The 17515-nt window shown below is 47.2% G+C and overlaps 1 protein-coding gene across 2 annotated transcripts in view; it reads left to right on the top strand.

Annotated features, from left to right (window-relative positions):
- Positions 1-17515, top strand: part of TMOD1 (tropomodulin 1) — an 85917-nt gene that overhangs the window by 62658 nt on the left and 5744 nt on the right. For both annotated transcript variants that reach the window (XM_053568190.1, XM_053568180.1), the window contains exons 6-9: positions 807-937; positions 2573-2680; positions 4981-5124; positions 13706-13850. In XM_053568190.1, coding sequence (XP_053424165.1) covers positions 807-937; positions 2573-2680; positions 4981-5124; positions 13706-13850 — 528 coding nt within the window. The remainder of the gene's footprint in view (positions 1-806; positions 938-2572; positions 2681-4980; positions 5125-13705; positions 13851-17515) is intronic.

The raw sequence follows: 17515 nt of genomic DNA, 5'->3' as shown, positions 1-17515 counted from the left end.
CAGAAGAGAGCTGTCTCTGGCTCTTTGCAGAAGCTTTAAAATTTTAGGTTGCCAGTCCTGTCCATCTTTTCCTTGAGTCTCCTGGAATTCATGTCTTGTTTACAAAGGCTTTGTCCAACCTGATGTTATAAAAATATTCTATATTTTCTTCTAGAAGCTTTGAAGGTTTACCTCTTATGTTCAGCTTCTTAATCTACCTGGAGTTCATGTTTGTGTGTGATGTGGGATGAGATCAAACTTTCATTTTTTAATGGATATGCAGCTGTCACAATATCATTCTTTGCGAAATATATCCTCTCACCACTAGTTTGGGCCACTCTTTTAATCATAACTTTCCACATATCCACCTGAGTCTGTTTCTAGGTGCCTCTTCTGTTCCCTGAGTCCCTTTGTCCTTTCCTGTGCCAATATTGCATTGTCTTAATTACTTTACCTCATTGTTCCAAGCTGGTTTGGCCTCAAAGAGAAATGAAGGTACCAAAAGAATGATTACCCTTCCCTCTGGAAGACTGAGGCATTTCTTTCCCATCCAGCCTTCAGCTTAACCTCACAAGAGCCCAGGGAGGTAATGTGCACAGGTAGAATGACTAGCCCAGGTTACAGATGAGACTGTACCCAAGGTTACAAATGAGACTGTACCCAAGCAGAGCCCCAGCCTCCTGGCTCGCTGGCCAGGCTCCTTCCCATGCAGAGCCCCGGCCCCAGCCCCTGCAATGAGCAGCCTTTGCCTGTCCCTGAGCTCTGCTGACACTTCCTTTTAGTGTCTGTGTTGTTGAGAGAGTGATACCTTTTGTTGGTCACTCCAGGTGTGATTAAACCCACACAGTACAAGCCTGTGCCAGATGAGGAACCAAATTCCACAGATGTAGAGGAAACGCTGGAGCGGATAAAGAACAATGACCCAAAACTCGAAGAGGTTAACCTCAATAACATCCGGGTAAAGCCCTTTATTTCACTTTTCTTCTCTGCATATGTGAGTGATGGGGGCAGGGCCATGTCCCATCTCACCCAGATGGAAACTGTCCAGGCCTGCTTGTACAGAGTGAACAAGCTCCTGTTTGGACTCTGAGTGTTTCTGAATCAGAAACAGGGGCAAATCCTTTAACTGATTAAGAGGGGTGGGCACAGTAGTACACCCCACAGTCCTTGTCTGTTTCAGAGGACATCAGGCCCAGATGGCCACCCGCCAGGGGCCAACCCAGCTTCTATCTAGAAACCTGCCATGGTATTCGAAACACTGAGAGGTTCTCTGAGATAAAATCATGAGTCAGAGACACACTGCTTTGGGGTCTCAAGGCTGGAGAAGTCCAGTGTCCACCTGATTCAGGAGGTAACCCAAGCCCTGGGTGGGTCCTAGCCCTGGACCACTGCTGCTGCCGAGTCACATTCACAGTCAGCCTCATTTCACAGTCTAGAAGGACCTGTTGGGCCAAATGTCCAAGAAAATAACCCAAGCAGTCTACCCAAATCTCTGTAGACATTTCTGTGTGTGACTAGGGACAGGGGGATGGGAAGCCCTACCCTAGACCAGCCACAGGAGGGATTCAGAGGCAGGCACAGCTGTGCACCCACCTGCTCAGCCTGGAGCCCAACAAGACAACAAGCCCCTGCTCCACCTTCGTTCCTTCTCCACTTTCTCTTAAGTGCCTGCCAGCCCCGAAGTCCCATCAGATTGGAAACCTGCGCCCCAGTGTTCTCCTCCACCTGCCCCCGGCCATGCTCTGCTCTCAGGGGAGCTCAAGTGACTCTGAAATGAGAGATTGGTAAAAACACAGCCATGCTCTCAGGCGCCTCCATTGTCTGCCTTGTGCCCCATGGGAGACCCTGCAGTGAATACCACCTGAGGGCTGTGTGAGGGCATGGAAGCTACTGTGAGGCCTCAGCCCCCTCCGGGCCTCAGTGCTCCTTTCGCCATCATGAGGTAGTTGAGCCAGATCAGTGGTTTTCACCTGAGGATATAAAAAAATATACATCAATGCCCAGGCTCACCCCCAGAGATTCTGATTTTACTGGTCTAGGACAGATCTGAGCATCACTATTTTGTAATAGTCCCCAGAAGCCTCTGATGTGTCAGAGGAGAGACCTTTTGGGTACGTATCTCTTAGCATCTAGTGCAAGCCCAACCTTTGTTTTCCAGAAACAGGCCTGGGGAGGGGAAGAGGCTTCCCCAGAGTCCCACATCGAGTGTGCCTGTCGCTGGAGAGGAGGCTGAACTCCATTCTCCCCCTTGCAGCCCCAGTCCTGAGCACTTTGCACGAAGCTCCTCCAGTCTCCATGCTTTAATTTTTGCATCTTCTCCCCTCCATGTGCACAGACAGAGAGAGAGGTGCAGGTCCTATATGAAATTTTCCAGTAGGATTTTCTCAATTTGTTTATCAGAAAGTTCTCCCCAAATCTCAGCCATCTGAGACAAAGCCTGAGGCCTTTGCCCACTTGGCTTTTTAGCCAGAAATTGGCTGGGAATAAATGAGGAACCAGGCTACGATGAGAGGGAGTTGCTACCCCACCTGCCAGCTCTGGCCTGGCCCATGGGGGACTGCTGGTCACTCTCTTTGCTGTTTTCTCTCTGCAGAACATCCCTATTCCCACCCTCAAGGCCTACGCAGAAGCCCTGAAGGAAAACTCCTACGTGAAGAAGTTCAGCATCGTGGGGACCCGGAGTAATGACCCTGTAGCCTTTGTATGTACCTTCCTGTCCTGCTGCACTGAGGGTGGGGGTCTTGATGCAGAAGGATTGACATATGTGGCCTTAGGAGGCCTAGGTGGTGGGGTGGAAGGCACCGGCCACCGGGAGAGGCTGAAACAGCCCAACTGCACCTCAGCCCAGCCAATCCTCACCCGGCTCTGGTCTAAGACAAGCTGGGTTGCCTCCCCCACCCTCCCCTTGTCTGTGAAGGACCTAGGGTTCAGAGAGTCCAGTAACTTGCTTTGTCCAAAGTCACAAAGCAAGCGAGGGGTGGACCTGCAAATCTTATGTGGTCACGAGACCACTCAGCACACCCATTTATACAAAGGTCTGCCCCTGCCTATACCCCAGTATCTCCATCTTTAAAATCAATGCTTCTTCAGTGAGTCCCAATGACCAACTTTGTATTTTACTCGTCTCAAAAGATACTGCCAATCAAATTAAGTTGTGCTTACTATAAAGTAGCCAGCAATTCTTTTTTAAAAAAGCATTCAGCACATATTTATGGTGAGTCTCTCTCTGCCCAGCACTGAATTACGCTCTGGGAATACCACCGTCACCCCACAGTCTCAGCTCCCACTTTTGTGAACATACTGGTCCATCTGGCCAAGCAGACAGCCAAAGGTGACAATACAGTATGATTCCTCCAATACTAACGGCAGGTAAAGAGTACAGGAATTCAGTTTCCAGGGCTAGTGATTAAATGTTTAGTAGTGATCAATTCTGTTTCAATTTTTAAAATCAGTAGGGCAGTGTTCTTCAGTATTTTCAAAATAATACAAACGGCTCAGTCTCCTATTGCTGCCAGTGGGGAACTTCTGGATCAATGACCTCTGACCTCAGAAGTGCTCCACGGGGTCCTGAGTTTGCCCCATAGCATCACAGCTGCAAAGCCACCTGCTTTGTACACTACTATGTCATGGATCAGAAACCGAGCCCCAGTTCACCAATGTGTTCAGGGCACAGACTCTGTGTCAGACCAACAGCTGACATCAGCCAGTGCATACCAGAACGCCTTTGTCAAATACTGAAATGCTTCTAGGCCAGTTAGTAAATCGGGCTGCCGAGTGACAGAGCTCTGCAAGTGACCCCACTGCCTGTCCTAGCCCTTCTGTTGAGTCCTGGTTCCTCCATGATATAACACACAAGGGGTTAACACCTGGCATGACAGGGCCTCTCAGATCTACTTGGCCACCAGTGCATCCAGGTGGATTGCCTGGCCAGTTGCCTCCTGGTTGTTACTTACATTATTTTGGATGACTAGGCCAGGCCAGACCTTGCCTGGGAGCAGGGGTTGCTGTGGAGGGCCCAGAGAACACACCAACTGGGGACCAGATCCCTCCCCTCTGGAAGGCCAGCCTAGCTTAGAAAGACAGATGTGACCATCCAGGAGCCAACATGCCACCCCAGGGGCACACTGAAGGGGAGGTCCGAGAAGCGGGAGATGATCTTAAAGCAGAGGGCTTCCTGGGAGCTGAGCTTCTCTGAGGGTTTCAGCAAGGAAGAGGTGACGGGGCAGGCATTCCTGGCTCTGAGTGTCGCTTCAGATAGCAGGGTCCACCAGTCAGGGTGTCGGGGCCTATCAGCTGCTGGTATCATCTTCCCACCATGACACATCATTTCCACCAGCTGCTAATTACCTCATTTCCTTCAAAGGACTGATTGTCATCTATACGCCCTGGCCAAGTTCCTCTGAAACGTGCTGGGGCCACCCAAGCTCTTCTCCTCCAGATTGCCCTGGTCACTTGCCCAGTAGGGTGGTTTCCCAGGCTCCCCCCTTCTGCTCTCTGGAGCTCAGATGGAAAAAAACGATGCTTCCATGGAATTTCAGAGGGCTACAGAAGAGACAAGTGGGAAGTCTATGGGTGAGACTCCACTTGGCCATTCAGTGAGCACTGCCTAAGGACCTAGTGTCAACCAGACACCATGTGGGGCCAGTGGACAACGTGGGATGAATAGAGTGCATTTCACCCACCACAAGTGTATAGTCTAATGGCAGACACCACTATCATAATAACTCTGAACAGAGGAATACAAGGAATACAAGCACAAGGAATACAAAAGGCCCCTGAAAGGGAGAAGTGGGAGTTGACCCAGAGTGCAAAACTCTCTAGTAGGAATTCAGGGTCCATGGCAGGTTGGAGGGGTAGGGAGATACAGTCAGAACTGGGCTTGGTGAAGGAAGTTGTGGAGATTGTCTTTCTGTTCCCCTGGTTTTAGGATCTACTAAAGAGGGCCCCCTGCTTTGCTCAGGGTGACTCACTGGTACCCCTGCTTTTCTCCTGTGGTTCAAGGCCCTTGCTGAGATGCTCAAGGTGAACAAGACGCTGAAGACACTGAATGTGGAATCCAACTTCATTTCTGGGGCTGGGATCCTGCGCCTGGTGGAAGCCCTCCCATACAACACTTCCCTGGTGGAACTCAAAATTGATAACCAGGTGAGATGGGCAAGGGTCTCCTCCAGGCTGTTATTAAGTGCAGCTTACTCATCTGCACTTTCTACTAGACCGCCGGGCAAAGCGAGTGATGCTGATTTTGGAAGCTCTGAGCCAACTCTGAGGGACCGTGAAGGTCGTCTAGTCCACACCCTGCACACGCTGCCCTTCCTCCTTCATCACTCGCACTATCTGCTCTTCCAGCTCTGCTTGTGTGGGGGGCTCACTCCCTACCCTCATCACCCCTTCTGTTCTTAGACAGTGAGAATACCCTTCCTTATACCTGGTAGAAGTCAGGCCCCTGTAAGTCCTGCTTGTTGGGCTTAGTTCTGTTCTCTGCTACCCTGAGGACATCTAATGCACACATCAATAAACCACTGGACTCTTCTTCACCAAGCTAAATATCCCCATTTTTCTCCTATCGCCCCCCCGATTTGGTGGGGGGCTTTTGAGTCTTCTCACCATTCAGGTTACTCTTTGGGCAAATTTCAGCTTATCTTTATCCTTAGGAAATTACTATTTCTCTGTAACCTGTGTGGGTCAGTCATTCACCTGCAGGACAACTCTTTCCATTCTGACTTTCTAAAAGGACACTTGTAATGTCATCTTGTATGTCACAGGTATTGAGGGTCTGCTGTGAGCCAGACCCTGTGCTGTGCACCTGACATCCATCATCTCTGACCTTCACAACAGCCCTGCAGGGTCCGAGTATCATAGTCTCAGGTTGCAGAAAACAGCTCAGATGGGTAAAGACAAGCAGCTCCTTCAGGGTCACAGAGTCAGTACGTAGGAAGCCGGATTTGAATCCAGGTCTCCCTGACATGAAGAATCACACTCGTTCCACTACAACACGTTGCTTTTGATACTAAAACACTTTCTTCTTTAGGGATGGGGGAACTCAATTGTTTTATTCCCCCACTGTGAAAATTTTTGCTGAGTGAGTGGTTGTATAAATATATGCATAAGAAAAAGATTGGAAGGAAATATTATAAAATTGTACACAGTAGTTATACTGGAGTGAGGTTATTGGCACTTTTAAACCTTTTTATTGTAAAGTATGTCAAATATACAGCAAAATGCATAAAACTTAAATGTATAGCTTAACAAATCCTAACAGGCATATTACCCTCTCCTGGTCAAGGACTAAAATATTACCAGCCTCCAAAGGACTCTGTCCCTTCTGAGTCATCACTACACACTCCCATCCCTCATGCCTTTCCCTCCTCCTGCAATCGTCCTTCCAGCCCCTACCCACTCCTCTGCCTTCTGTGGCCACGTGAGGCTTCTCCTTTCTCCAGTGGTGGTCTAGAGTGAGCTTGAACCAGCTTGCAGGAGCTGATGGTGCACATCTCTTCCCAACTCCATTCACGGCACATTGGTACCTCGAAATCGCCAGGGTAGGTGGGAGTATTTACGCTATGGAAATTAGCAAACCACAAATTGGAGATTTGTTTTTTCTTTGTTGAGAGCCAGTTTGTTGAGAACCACTGCATTTTCCCATCTACCCAGGGAGAGTTAAATGCTCCCTCTTCGGGGTCCCCTACTACCTTGGCTTCTGTGTAAGTTTCTTAGAAGCTGGTGCTTGGTCTGAGTCATCTCCATATCCCGGTGCTCAGCTCAGGACCTCGCCCTGCAGGGGCGCTTGGTAAGCAAGGTTCCCCAGATGGTTGTGCATATTGTTCACTGCACAGTGAGGTGGCAGTGAGCAAAACTCAACCCCCAGTCCTCTCTCCAACCTGTGCACCTCAGTAAGAGGCTTTGTTCACCCAGAGAACACCCTTTTTCTAATTCATAGAAAGTAGTCACCGAGCTAGCAGCAGCCCCGTCATGTGCGTTTGCTGCATGGGACTCCCTGCCTCTCTGCTGTGCCGGTGGCCTTGCTGCTGCATCACTTACTCCCAGCTCCTCCCCCCTTCCCGGACGATTGCTTACTCTGCTCCAGGAGGGATAGAACACAAAGGCATGAAGCAGCTTGGCAGCGACTCTGGGCCAGACTCTGGCGTTGGCTACTCATGTGACTCCAGGCCTGGCTAGGCAGGGAGTCAGGGTCTACCCAGAGTCATCTGAAACCTGACTCCAGGGCACAATGCTGGCCGAAGAGGACAGGGAACACTGGCCTCAGGACACCGTGGGTGGTAGCAGCTGCCAGGAGCTGCCCCCTTCCCTCTCACTGCTGTTCCCCCCAGAGCCCAAGACGGAGCCAGTGCTAACCATTGCCCTCACCCTGGCTGACAGCCCTGGTGCAAGAACAGCCACTCCCCTGAACCTCACGTCCTTCATTGTAAAGGTGGGATAATAAGAATCTCTCCTTCTAAGGAAATGTAAACTCTGAAATTGTCAACTTTTAGAATTACTCTGAAGGTGATCTAGGGAGTTCACACATTATTCTAAGGGTCAATTTACTGAAAAGGTGCCGTGAGCCAGGAACCACAGGGGGTGCTTTGCACCATCATCTCATTTAATGCTCACGAAGAGTCTGTAAGTGGCTATCACAACTCACCGCACCTCCCAGTTACAGGTGAGGAAACTGAGTGTCAGGCAGTTTGTAAAACCTACCCAAGGTCACACAAGACGTAAGGGAACAGAGATCAGGGAGGGCTTCCTGGAGGGGGCAGAATTTGACATGAACCCAAAGGGTAGAAAGTGTCTTAGAAGGTGCATGGAGGCTGTGGCAGGAAACTACACCAACGGAGAAGAAGCAAGGAAAGCTGTGGCACCCATCCATCCTCATGGCTGCCCCAGAGGAAGGCCAGGAAGGGAGTTAGGAGCAGAAGAGCTTTGGATGTGTGGGTTTAGGGAAAGTGGGCTGTGGCAGGGCTCTAGAAGATGATTCTGGCTGGATAGGAGAGGGCTGGGGAAAGGAGAGGGTGTCAGGGCCTGCAAAACCAGCAGGGAGCTGTGGCCACCAGGATGATGGGCCTCTGGGGACGGGAGGTAGGTCTCCAGAAGGGGATCTGCTGACCCGGCCTCAGGAGAAAGCCACCCACGCCTCTCACCATGCATCCCAGGAGGCCTGGGCAGAGCAAGCTGCTTCCCCTCAGGCACCGCCCTGAGCTGGGGGAGGCCATCTCTACCCAGAGTGACGTGGAACCAGATCGGCTGGCTCAAGACACGACTGGAAACCAGGACTCTGAGGCTGTTTACTCAATTAGTCTTTCCTTATCTCCAAGTAGTGTTCTGTTGTCCCCTGCAATTGTGAGGGTGGGAAGTGACAGGGGGCCCAGACCTGGAGCTGAAGGCACGGAGAAAATGTCTAGCCCAGCTCTCCTCTTACAGGTGGGGAAACTGAGGATCAGAGAAAGGATGGGACTTGCCCAGGGTCACAGGTCATGTTGGTGGCAGAGCTGGGCTGGAACTGAGGCATCCTGGCTGTATATAAAGATGGGCAGGAGAGACCCTGTCAGCCCAAGTGTACCTGCAGTCCTGACCTGTTCCAAGCAGGCCACGTCCAAATGGGGATTCTCTCCCGCCCTCTGATTCACCTCCTAACTCCTGACAGAGCTGCCCTCGCAGACCCTTCCCCACGGCTCTCAGGGCGCAGAGAATCCCTGCCTGTCAGAACAGACAAGGCCTCAAGACGGAACCCCCTCAAATGAGGATATGTACAACATCTGGGGGCTATTGGCCAGATTCCCCAAATGTCATTCCAGTATTTGACGGTGAAGATGTGCCTGCCTTTCTTTACTCAGCATCGTCTGTGAATGTATCAGTTATCTATAGCTATGTAACAAATTGTCCCCAAATTTTACAACTTGGCCTCCAAGTCCTGGCACAAAACAACAATAAACATGTATTATAATGCTCTCTGTTTCTGAGGGCCAGGAACCCAGGTGCAGTTTGGCTGGCTAACCCCTCCCAGAGCAAGAGACCAAGGTAGAAGAGCTATTTCCAAGCTGGCCCCCGCATGGTACTGGCGGGGACTTCAGCATCTTGCTGCGTGGTCTCAATGGCCAGAATGGTTGGTTGTTTTGTGGAAGAGCAAATCTGATAATTTTCTTATCAAATGGATAATACTCAGGCATCATAAAGGTAAAGGTGCGAGACACAGAGCTGTCGCACACATAATTTTACATCTTTTTGGCAGGCCAGTCACAATTTTAATTCGAATGTGTCTATCTTTCAACTCAACAAGTATGTGTCTCCATAGCCAACCTAGAGAATCCTCCTTTCCTCCTCTGCTGAGTTCATTGCTACATTGTTTGTAATAGGGAAAAATGGAAGCAACCTACCCCGTTTCCCCGAAAATAAGACATCCTCCAAAAATAAGACCTACTTATAGGAAAGCTAAGACGTCCCCTGAAAATAAGACCTAGCGCATCTTTGGGAGCACACCTTAAAATAAGACACTGTCTTATTTTTGGGGAAACAGGGTACCTATCCACCCACACCAGGCCATCTCGTGAAGCCGTTAAAGGGAATGAAGCTGTTCAAAGGAGCAAATTCTATGTACTGGCTTAGAAAGATCTCCATAAAATATTAAGTAGAAGACACAAGTTGCAGAATAATAAGTATACTTAATAGTATCAATCCATTTAAAGAAAAAAAAAGGTGCCACAAAACAAACCCCTCTACATTTCTGTCATATATTTTGAGTGTAGAAACACACCCCATTGACCATGGTGATTACTTCTATAGAAAGGGGATGGGATTAGGAAAAAGTGGAGTGAAGGGAGACACTTTCCTTTTACTCAATCTGCTTTCGTATCATTTTAATTTGTAATAATGAGATTATAGTTCTTCACAAGTGATTTATTTGGTTCTCAAGCAAATCTGCAGTGGAGGCAAGAGTTCTTCCCCAGCCATCCTCTTCCCGGCTCTGCGGCACAGACTGCTGTGATGTAATGGACAGCAGTCTGTGCCGCAGAGACAGGTGACCGTAGGGGTAAGAGCGTACCGCGTGGCGGGAGGAGGTGCATGTACCAGACCACCAGAGGCAACAGGCTCAGTAAGGAATGGGAAAGGAGAAGGATGCAAGGACTCCCCTGTGCGGGGAGCTGACTGCCAGGCTGAGGAGCTGGGGGTTTATCCCGTCAGGCTATCAAGGGAATGAACTGAGATCGTGCATGTTGGGCACCAGGCTGGTCCTGGAAATAGTAAGCTCCAGGAAACAGCAGCAGTTAACGGCGGTGGGGAGCCTTTGGAGGTGGCTGTGTGTTTCTGTTTGCTTTCTGTAGCTTTTTTTTTTTTTTTAATGAAACGTTTTTATTTGGGGACAATTATAGATTAGTATGCAGTTGTAAGAAATAACTGAGAGAGATCCTTTGTACACTTTATCTAATTTCTCTGAGTGGGAACTTAAGTTTTTTGTGTCACAACCACGGTAGTAATGTTGACACAGTCGAGATACAGGACATTTCCATCATCACAGGGCCCCTCAGGTTGTCCTTTTATGGCCAAACTCACTTGTCTCCTCCTCCCACCTCCTTAACCCCCCACAACCACTGATGAGGAGCCTGCAGCCCTCTGATTTCATGATTGTTCTTTTCTAAGCACCAAGGGAGGCAAGAAGAGCTTCACCTTTCTCTGCTTCTGATTTGTTCCGTAAAATTTATATTCAGTCAAAAGGCCACACTTGAGGACTGCGGTTCCCCAGCCCTGCACATATTCACAAGGTTGTACAACCATCGCCACTATTTAATTCTAGAACATTTTTATCATTCAAAAAAGAAACTCCATACCCAGTAGTTCTCACTCCACATTCTGGGCCCCCCCACCCCCTGGGAACCACTAACCTCTTTTCCATCTTTATGGATTTTCTTAATCTGGTCATTTCATATAAAAGGTTTTATACAATATGAGGCCTTTGTATCTGGCTTCTGTCACTTAGTGTAATGTATTCAAGGGTCACTCGTGTTCTAAGATGTATCAGAACTGAATAATGCTCTACTGTATGGATGGATCTACCATGTTTTTTTATACCCATTCATCAATCAGTGGACATTTGGATTATTTCCACTTTGGCTGTTGTGAATAATGTTGTTATGGGTATTCGTGTGCAAGTTTTGTATGGATATATATTTTCATTTCTTTTCCACCTCAGAATGAAATGGCTGGGTCATATAGTAACTCTATGTTTACCTTTTTGAGGAACTGCCGAACTGTTTTCCAAAGCACCTGCACCGTTTTATATTCCCACCAACAGTATAGCAGTGTTCTGCTTTCTCCATATTATTGTCAACACTTGCTACTGTCTGTCTTTTTGATTATAGCCACCTTAGTGTGTGTGAAGCAGGATCTCATTATGGCTTTGATTTGCATTTCCTGAATTATTAATGATGATGAGCACCTTTTCATATACTTATTAGCCATTTGTGTATCTTATTTAGAGAAATTTCTATCTATTCAAATCCTTTGCCCATTTTTAAATTGTTATTTGTGGTTTTATTGTTGAGTGCTAATAGTTCTTTATATAATCACTTTTAAATCACATTTACCTACCTGTTGTTTCTACAAATATTGATACAAAATATATTTTCCCACTTTGTGTTGTTTTTTCACTTTTATGATAGCGTCCTCTGAAGCACAAGAGTTTTAAATTTTGATGAAGTCCAATTTATCTGTTTTTCCTTTTGTTATTTGTGCTTTAGGTATCATATCTAAAAAACCATTGCCAAGGTCATGAAAATTTACACCTAGGTTTTCTTCTAAGAGTTTCATAGTTTCAGCTATGGTCTTTGATCTATTTTGAGTTAATTTTTTTATGTGGTATGAAGTAAGGTTTTAAATTTATTTTTTTGCATGTGAATATCCAGTAATCTTGTCATCCTTGTTGAGAAGACCATTCTTTTCCCCACTGAATTATCTTGGAGCTCTTTTTGAAAAGCAATTGTCTATAGATGTTTATTTCTGGACTCTAATTCTATTCCACTTGGCTATATGCTTACTTTATGCCAGTAACATAAAGTCTTAATTACTGTAGCTTTGTAAATAAGTACTTTAGTAAGTGCATAGGAAATGTAGATAACTTTACATAAAAATGGCATTTTTTGTTTTTCTTTTGAGACAGAGCCTCACTGCCCAGGCTAGCGTGCCATGGCCTCAGCTAGCTCATGGCAGCAACCTAAAACACCTGGGCTCAAGCAATCCTCCTGCCTCAGCCTCCAAGTAGCTAGGACTATAGGTGCTCGCCACCACGCATGACTAGTTTTTCTATTTTTAGTAGAGATGGGGTCTTGCTCTTGCTCAGGCTGATCTTGAACTCCTGACCTCAAGCAATCGTCCTGCCTTGGCCTCACAGAGTGCTAGGATTACAGGTGTGAGCCACTGTGCCCAGCTAAAATGACCTATTTTTTACCAGGATTTTTTTTTTCCTCCATTAATTATTGTGTCGTGGTCACCTTTCCAAGCCTGTGACCACATATTTGCACCATCATTTCATAGCATCCACGTTGTATTTGGAGGTTGAACTACCATTTATTTGAGCAGCTCTCTCTTGATGAATGCTTATTTCTCCCACTATTATAAACAAGACTGTGATGAACATCCTTGTCGTATTCTTCCCAACACTGCATGTTCCTAGGTCTTTCTGTCTTTTGACTTACTTGTTTTTGTCTTTATTTTTCTGTTCATCTTTGCCAGAGGATCACTACAGATTGTGGAGCAGGGAACTTACCTAATCAGAACGGGGCTTTAGAAAGCTAGACCTGTCTTTCATTCCCAACTTACTGTGCAATGTTGGGCAAATCTTGTTTCTTCTCTAGGCTTCGATTTCTTCACTTATAAATCAAAGACATTAGTCTATATTACTGACTATCAACCTTATCTCCATATTGAAGTCACTTGGGGAGTTATTAAAAGCACAGCCACCAGAGTCCCACTCACCAGAGATTCTGATTTAATTAGTATGGAGGATAGACTAGGCAGAATGATTTTTAAAATGTCCTTGAGACTAGATGATTTGAAGGTCCTCTTTCAAATATTCTTCTGTAGTGGAGCGCTTTCCTGACACCTGCTCTGACAGGCAGGAAGATGGAGCAGTAGAAAAATCTAGTCTTGGCATCCAGCAGTCCTGGGTTTGAATCTGAGCTCATTCACTCTTGGCTGTGCCCCTCTTCAACTTCTGTAAATTTCTATATCCTTGGTCTTGGAGAGGGAGCTAAAATCCCCTCCCATCTCAGCATTTCTGCGAGTAGAGGCGGTGTGTGTACTGAACACGTGGAAGGAGTGGTGACTATTTTTTTCTTATTCTATTTTTTTAATTTTTTTTCTTTTTTTTATTGTTAAATCATAGCTGTGTACATTAGTGCAATCGCCTGTACCCATTCTAAGATGCACCATAGATGTGGCCCCACCCATTACGCTCCCTCCACCAAAACCTCCCCCCTCCCTTCCCCTTCCTTGGCCCTTTCCCCATAGTCTTGTGCTATAGTTGGGTTATAGTCTTCATGTGAAAGATATAATTTAGCTTCATAGTAGGGCTGAGTACATTGGATACTTTTCCTTCCATTCCTGAGATACTTTGCTAAGAAGAATATATTCCAGCTCCATCCATGTAAACATGAAAGAGGTAAAGTCTTCATCTTTCTTTAAGGCTGCATAGTATTCCATGGAGTGGTGACTATTGTTCTTTTCTTTTTGACCAAAGAGCCAGCCCCTGGGCAACAAAGTGGAAATGGAGATTGTGAGCATGTTGGAAAAAAATGCAACGCTTCTCAAATTCGGCTACCACTTTACTCAGCAGGGGCCCCGGCTCCGGGCATCCAATGCAATGATGAACAACAATGATCTTGGTGAGTAGAAATGTGCTTCCCACCCTGCCCAGCTGCCTGTCGCTCCCTCCACCTGTGTGGGATGTCAGGAAAATTCCACTGATAGCCTCTCCGAGGCTGCTCCCCGAGCCTAGTTCTGATTTTCACGCTGATTCCATCTTCCTTGCTTTCTGTGTTTGTGCCTTGTCTCCTTTCTGGCCCCTGAGCTCCCCAACATCAGGAGCTAAGGCAGAGTCCTCTTCTCTCAGCACAGCTCAGCACAGGCAGGACCCAGAGTTCACAGTAGCGTGTCAGCGGAAGGAAGTGAAATTTGGGAGGGCTCCCTGTGGGTCTTTTCCTCTTCTGATGCCTTTCTCTGAACTCCTAGAGTCCTGTCTAAGAGGTCATCATCACAGTCATAGTCTGACGTTAGCCCCGAATCCTAAAGCTACCCACCACCACTATTACCAAAACCCTGAGCCTGGGAGATGTCACACTGATTTTATGGTAAAAGTTGAGAAAGTCAACTGCATGGTAAAGTAAAAGCAGGTTATGTGACATTAATCTCAGTTAGAGTCATTTTTTTCTAAACAGAAAAATAAAATGTCAGTCCTTCTTGAGTATGAGCATACATCACATCAGTATATGAAGTACAAGTCAACTGAATGAAAAGTTAGATCAGTCGTTAGCTGATGGTTTACAAGTTCCTCGAGGCTATCATGTGTATTCCTGCTGGTTGCTAAAAAGAACTTGATATAGTGCACAATAAAGGAAGTCTGACTGACAGGCTATAGGAAAACAAGAGGAAAAGAAAAAACCAAGAAAAGCTGTAGGTTTATATTGTTATGATTGACGATTATATTTAGCCTTGAGTTTCCTAGAAGCCAGGCAGGAGGAAGACAAGCCAAGTTACATTATTCTTACCACAGAAGAGAAGGAAGCATAATGAGTTCTAAAAAAAAAAGTTTTTTTCTGAGATTAAGTTGTGAAATAAATGTGTGTTACAGGACTGTGTCTTCAGTGAGTTCTTCAGCAAATTCAAACCTGCTCTACACAATGGCTCTTTCTGGTTCCCAACCCTCAATAAATGCAAAGAGCCAAATATTACGGCTCAATTTGGTGTTCAGGAACATCACTTCCTGGCGACTCATCTGAGGCTGGGTTAGTCCATGGAAGGCCTTGACGAGTCAAGATGCGTGTGTAGGAGTGTACACACAGGGCAGGTGCGCACAGACCCCATGTGCATAGATAACCACAGGGCTGCACACATTCACACTCTGGAGGGAATTACTCAATTCCATGGACACTTATCAAAGTCCTATAAGATGCTGAGTGTTGGAGATATGGGTTTCTGCTCTTGAGGATATCATAGCCCAGAGGCTATTCATTCACTGCTCACTCCAGATGCCACTTTTTCCTAGAGCCTCGGGTCTAGAAAAACACATTTTTAAAAACGCACCTAGCCAGGTTTGGTGGCTCATACCTCTAATCCCAGAATTTGGGTGGCCTAAGAAGGAAGATAGTTTGAGAACAGGAGTTCAAGTTTGGCCTGGGCAGTGTAGCAAGACCCCATCTCTAAAAAAAAAATCATCTGGATGAGGTGGCACATCGCCCTAGTCCCAGCTATTCAGGAGGCTGGGGCAGGAGGATTGCTTTGCTTGAGCCCGGGAGTTTGAGGCTATAGTGAACAATGATCACACCACTGACCCCAGCCTGGATGACAGAGGGAGACCCTGTCTCAAAAGAAAATAATATGCCTAGTGACTTGGTTTATTGGATGTGCCTATAATTTGAAATAAATAAAGTGCCTGTATTTGAAATAAAATAAGAACAAACACAAAGAATCTTAATTCTTACCATTCTTACCGTCATATCACAGAGGTTATAGCTAAACTGGATTGTTGAAGAAAACCAGCAGTTGAGCCTCTGTTGGCCTGGCAGTGATCTGGCTGCAGAACCCGCACTTAAAAGCCTTGAGTTTTGTTCATATACAATGATCTCATGTTTGTTTTTTCTTTTTTCCTAGTTCAGGTTAAGCTTCTTATGTGCCTCCTCTCCCCAGTGCCTGTCTCTGGGCTAACCCAGCTTTTGTCTCCTGATGGCATGATGGTCTGGTGGTCTTTTTCCTGGGAACAAAGGTTCCAGATGACCAGAGGCCAGGGCAGGGGGTGGGGGGATACCAGAATCATCTAGAGGGGAAGATGGCCTTGGATAAAATGGCCTTTGAGAACTCTCCCAGTCCTGAAAGTCTGAGAATCCAAAATTCAGGTCTCACTCCTGCCACGAAGGACTCTCAGAGGCATTGCAGGAGTCTGGAGTGCTGGAGCTATAATGGAGTTGGTGCTCATTCCTTCTGCACCCTTATGGGGAACCCAAAGCCTGGGGGGTGGAGGGGAGTGTAGGCAATGGCTCAGTCAGGTCATACCAGTTATTAGCACAGCAAACATTTTCTGAGCAACTTCCATGTGCCCAAGACTGTGCTAGGTGATGTAAGAGGTAGCAGAAAGGCTAGTTCTCTGACTCCAGAAGCTTTCAACCTTTTTAGTGGGGGGGAAAAAAGACTCAAAGACATGCCTGAAATTTCAAGAAATGCCTATAAATTCTATCCAGTGAGAAATGATGGACCAGGACAGAAACCACTGAGGCAAAGCATCCTGGCTGGGGATGGGGCTTTTGCCACTTTTGAAAGGAAGAGCTGAGTTGGTGGAGTTCTAGAGAATTCCTGCAGGGGATCAAGGAAGGGGTGCGGAGGGGTGCTTAGGGTACCAGGACAAGGCTGGGGGACTCAGGACAGGAGAGGCAGTAAGATCTAACAGGTTTAGAGGAACTGTCCTAGGAGGAAAAATCATTCACAAAGGGAGGGAAGGGTATTCCAAGCAGAAGGAACAGCGTGAGCAAAGACAGAGTGGTTGGTGGGCAGAGTGTGAGGTGTTCACAGGAATGGGGCTGGCTAGGTGTTGGGAGGCGAGGGCCCAAGGCCTTTAATGCCCAGCTTCGGCATCTGGCAGTGGAAACAGAATATGGGAAGTGGGAAGCAGATGGCAAGTGGGAAGCGTGGCAGTTTCCTGGACCAGGGTTTCAGGGGATACAAATGGGCCTCTGGTTTGCCTGAATTGTGTGCAGCTGTTCCCCTGGGGTTTCTCACTGGAGGGACAGATCCTGTCAGTGGCCATAAGCCACCTTTAGAGTGCTAGTTGGTGACTAGCATTAAACTCACATTTGTGCCCATCTGCTAATTTTCAAAAGGAAAATGCTTCTGATGCTGGGGCATTGGCGTCCTCCTGACTTTCCAATACAGTAATTTCATACTGCTTTCAATGCTACACAAAGCTTCCATGTTTTCCAACTGAATATTTGTATCATAAAAGCCTCCTGCTGGCTGCTCCACAAGACTGAGGCTGTTGGCAGCAGCAGACAGCACAGGATGAGGATCGGAACAGGCCTCTCGGGTTTCTTCCCTCTTCACCTGCCTCTGGACTGGTTTGGGGCTCATGCTGGGGCCGCTGCAGTGTGTGGGCTTTGCCTGCCTCAAGGTGGGCGGGCTCCTTCTTGGGGATGGCGTTCAGACAGGAGGCCTGCCTGGGGCCATACCAGCTGGTGCACCTTTGGTCCTCCCCACCCATGTGCTGAGCTCTTAACAGAATGTTGTGCGTGTGAGTACAGGGCACCAGGGTGGGGGTGGGGGTGTCAGGGAGGAGCCAGCCCTG

The sequence above is a fragment of the Nycticebus coucang genome, chromosome 2 (genome assembly GCF_027406575.1).
Source record: "Nycticebus coucang isolate mNycCou1 chromosome 2, mNycCou1.pri, whole genome shotgun sequence".
In the NCBI taxonomy this organism is placed as follows: domain Eukaryota; kingdom Metazoa; phylum Chordata; class Mammalia; order Primates; family Lorisidae; genus Nycticebus; species Nycticebus coucang.
Note: the sequence above shows the minus strand (reverse complement) of the source record. Positions and strands in the feature narration are given on the sequence as shown.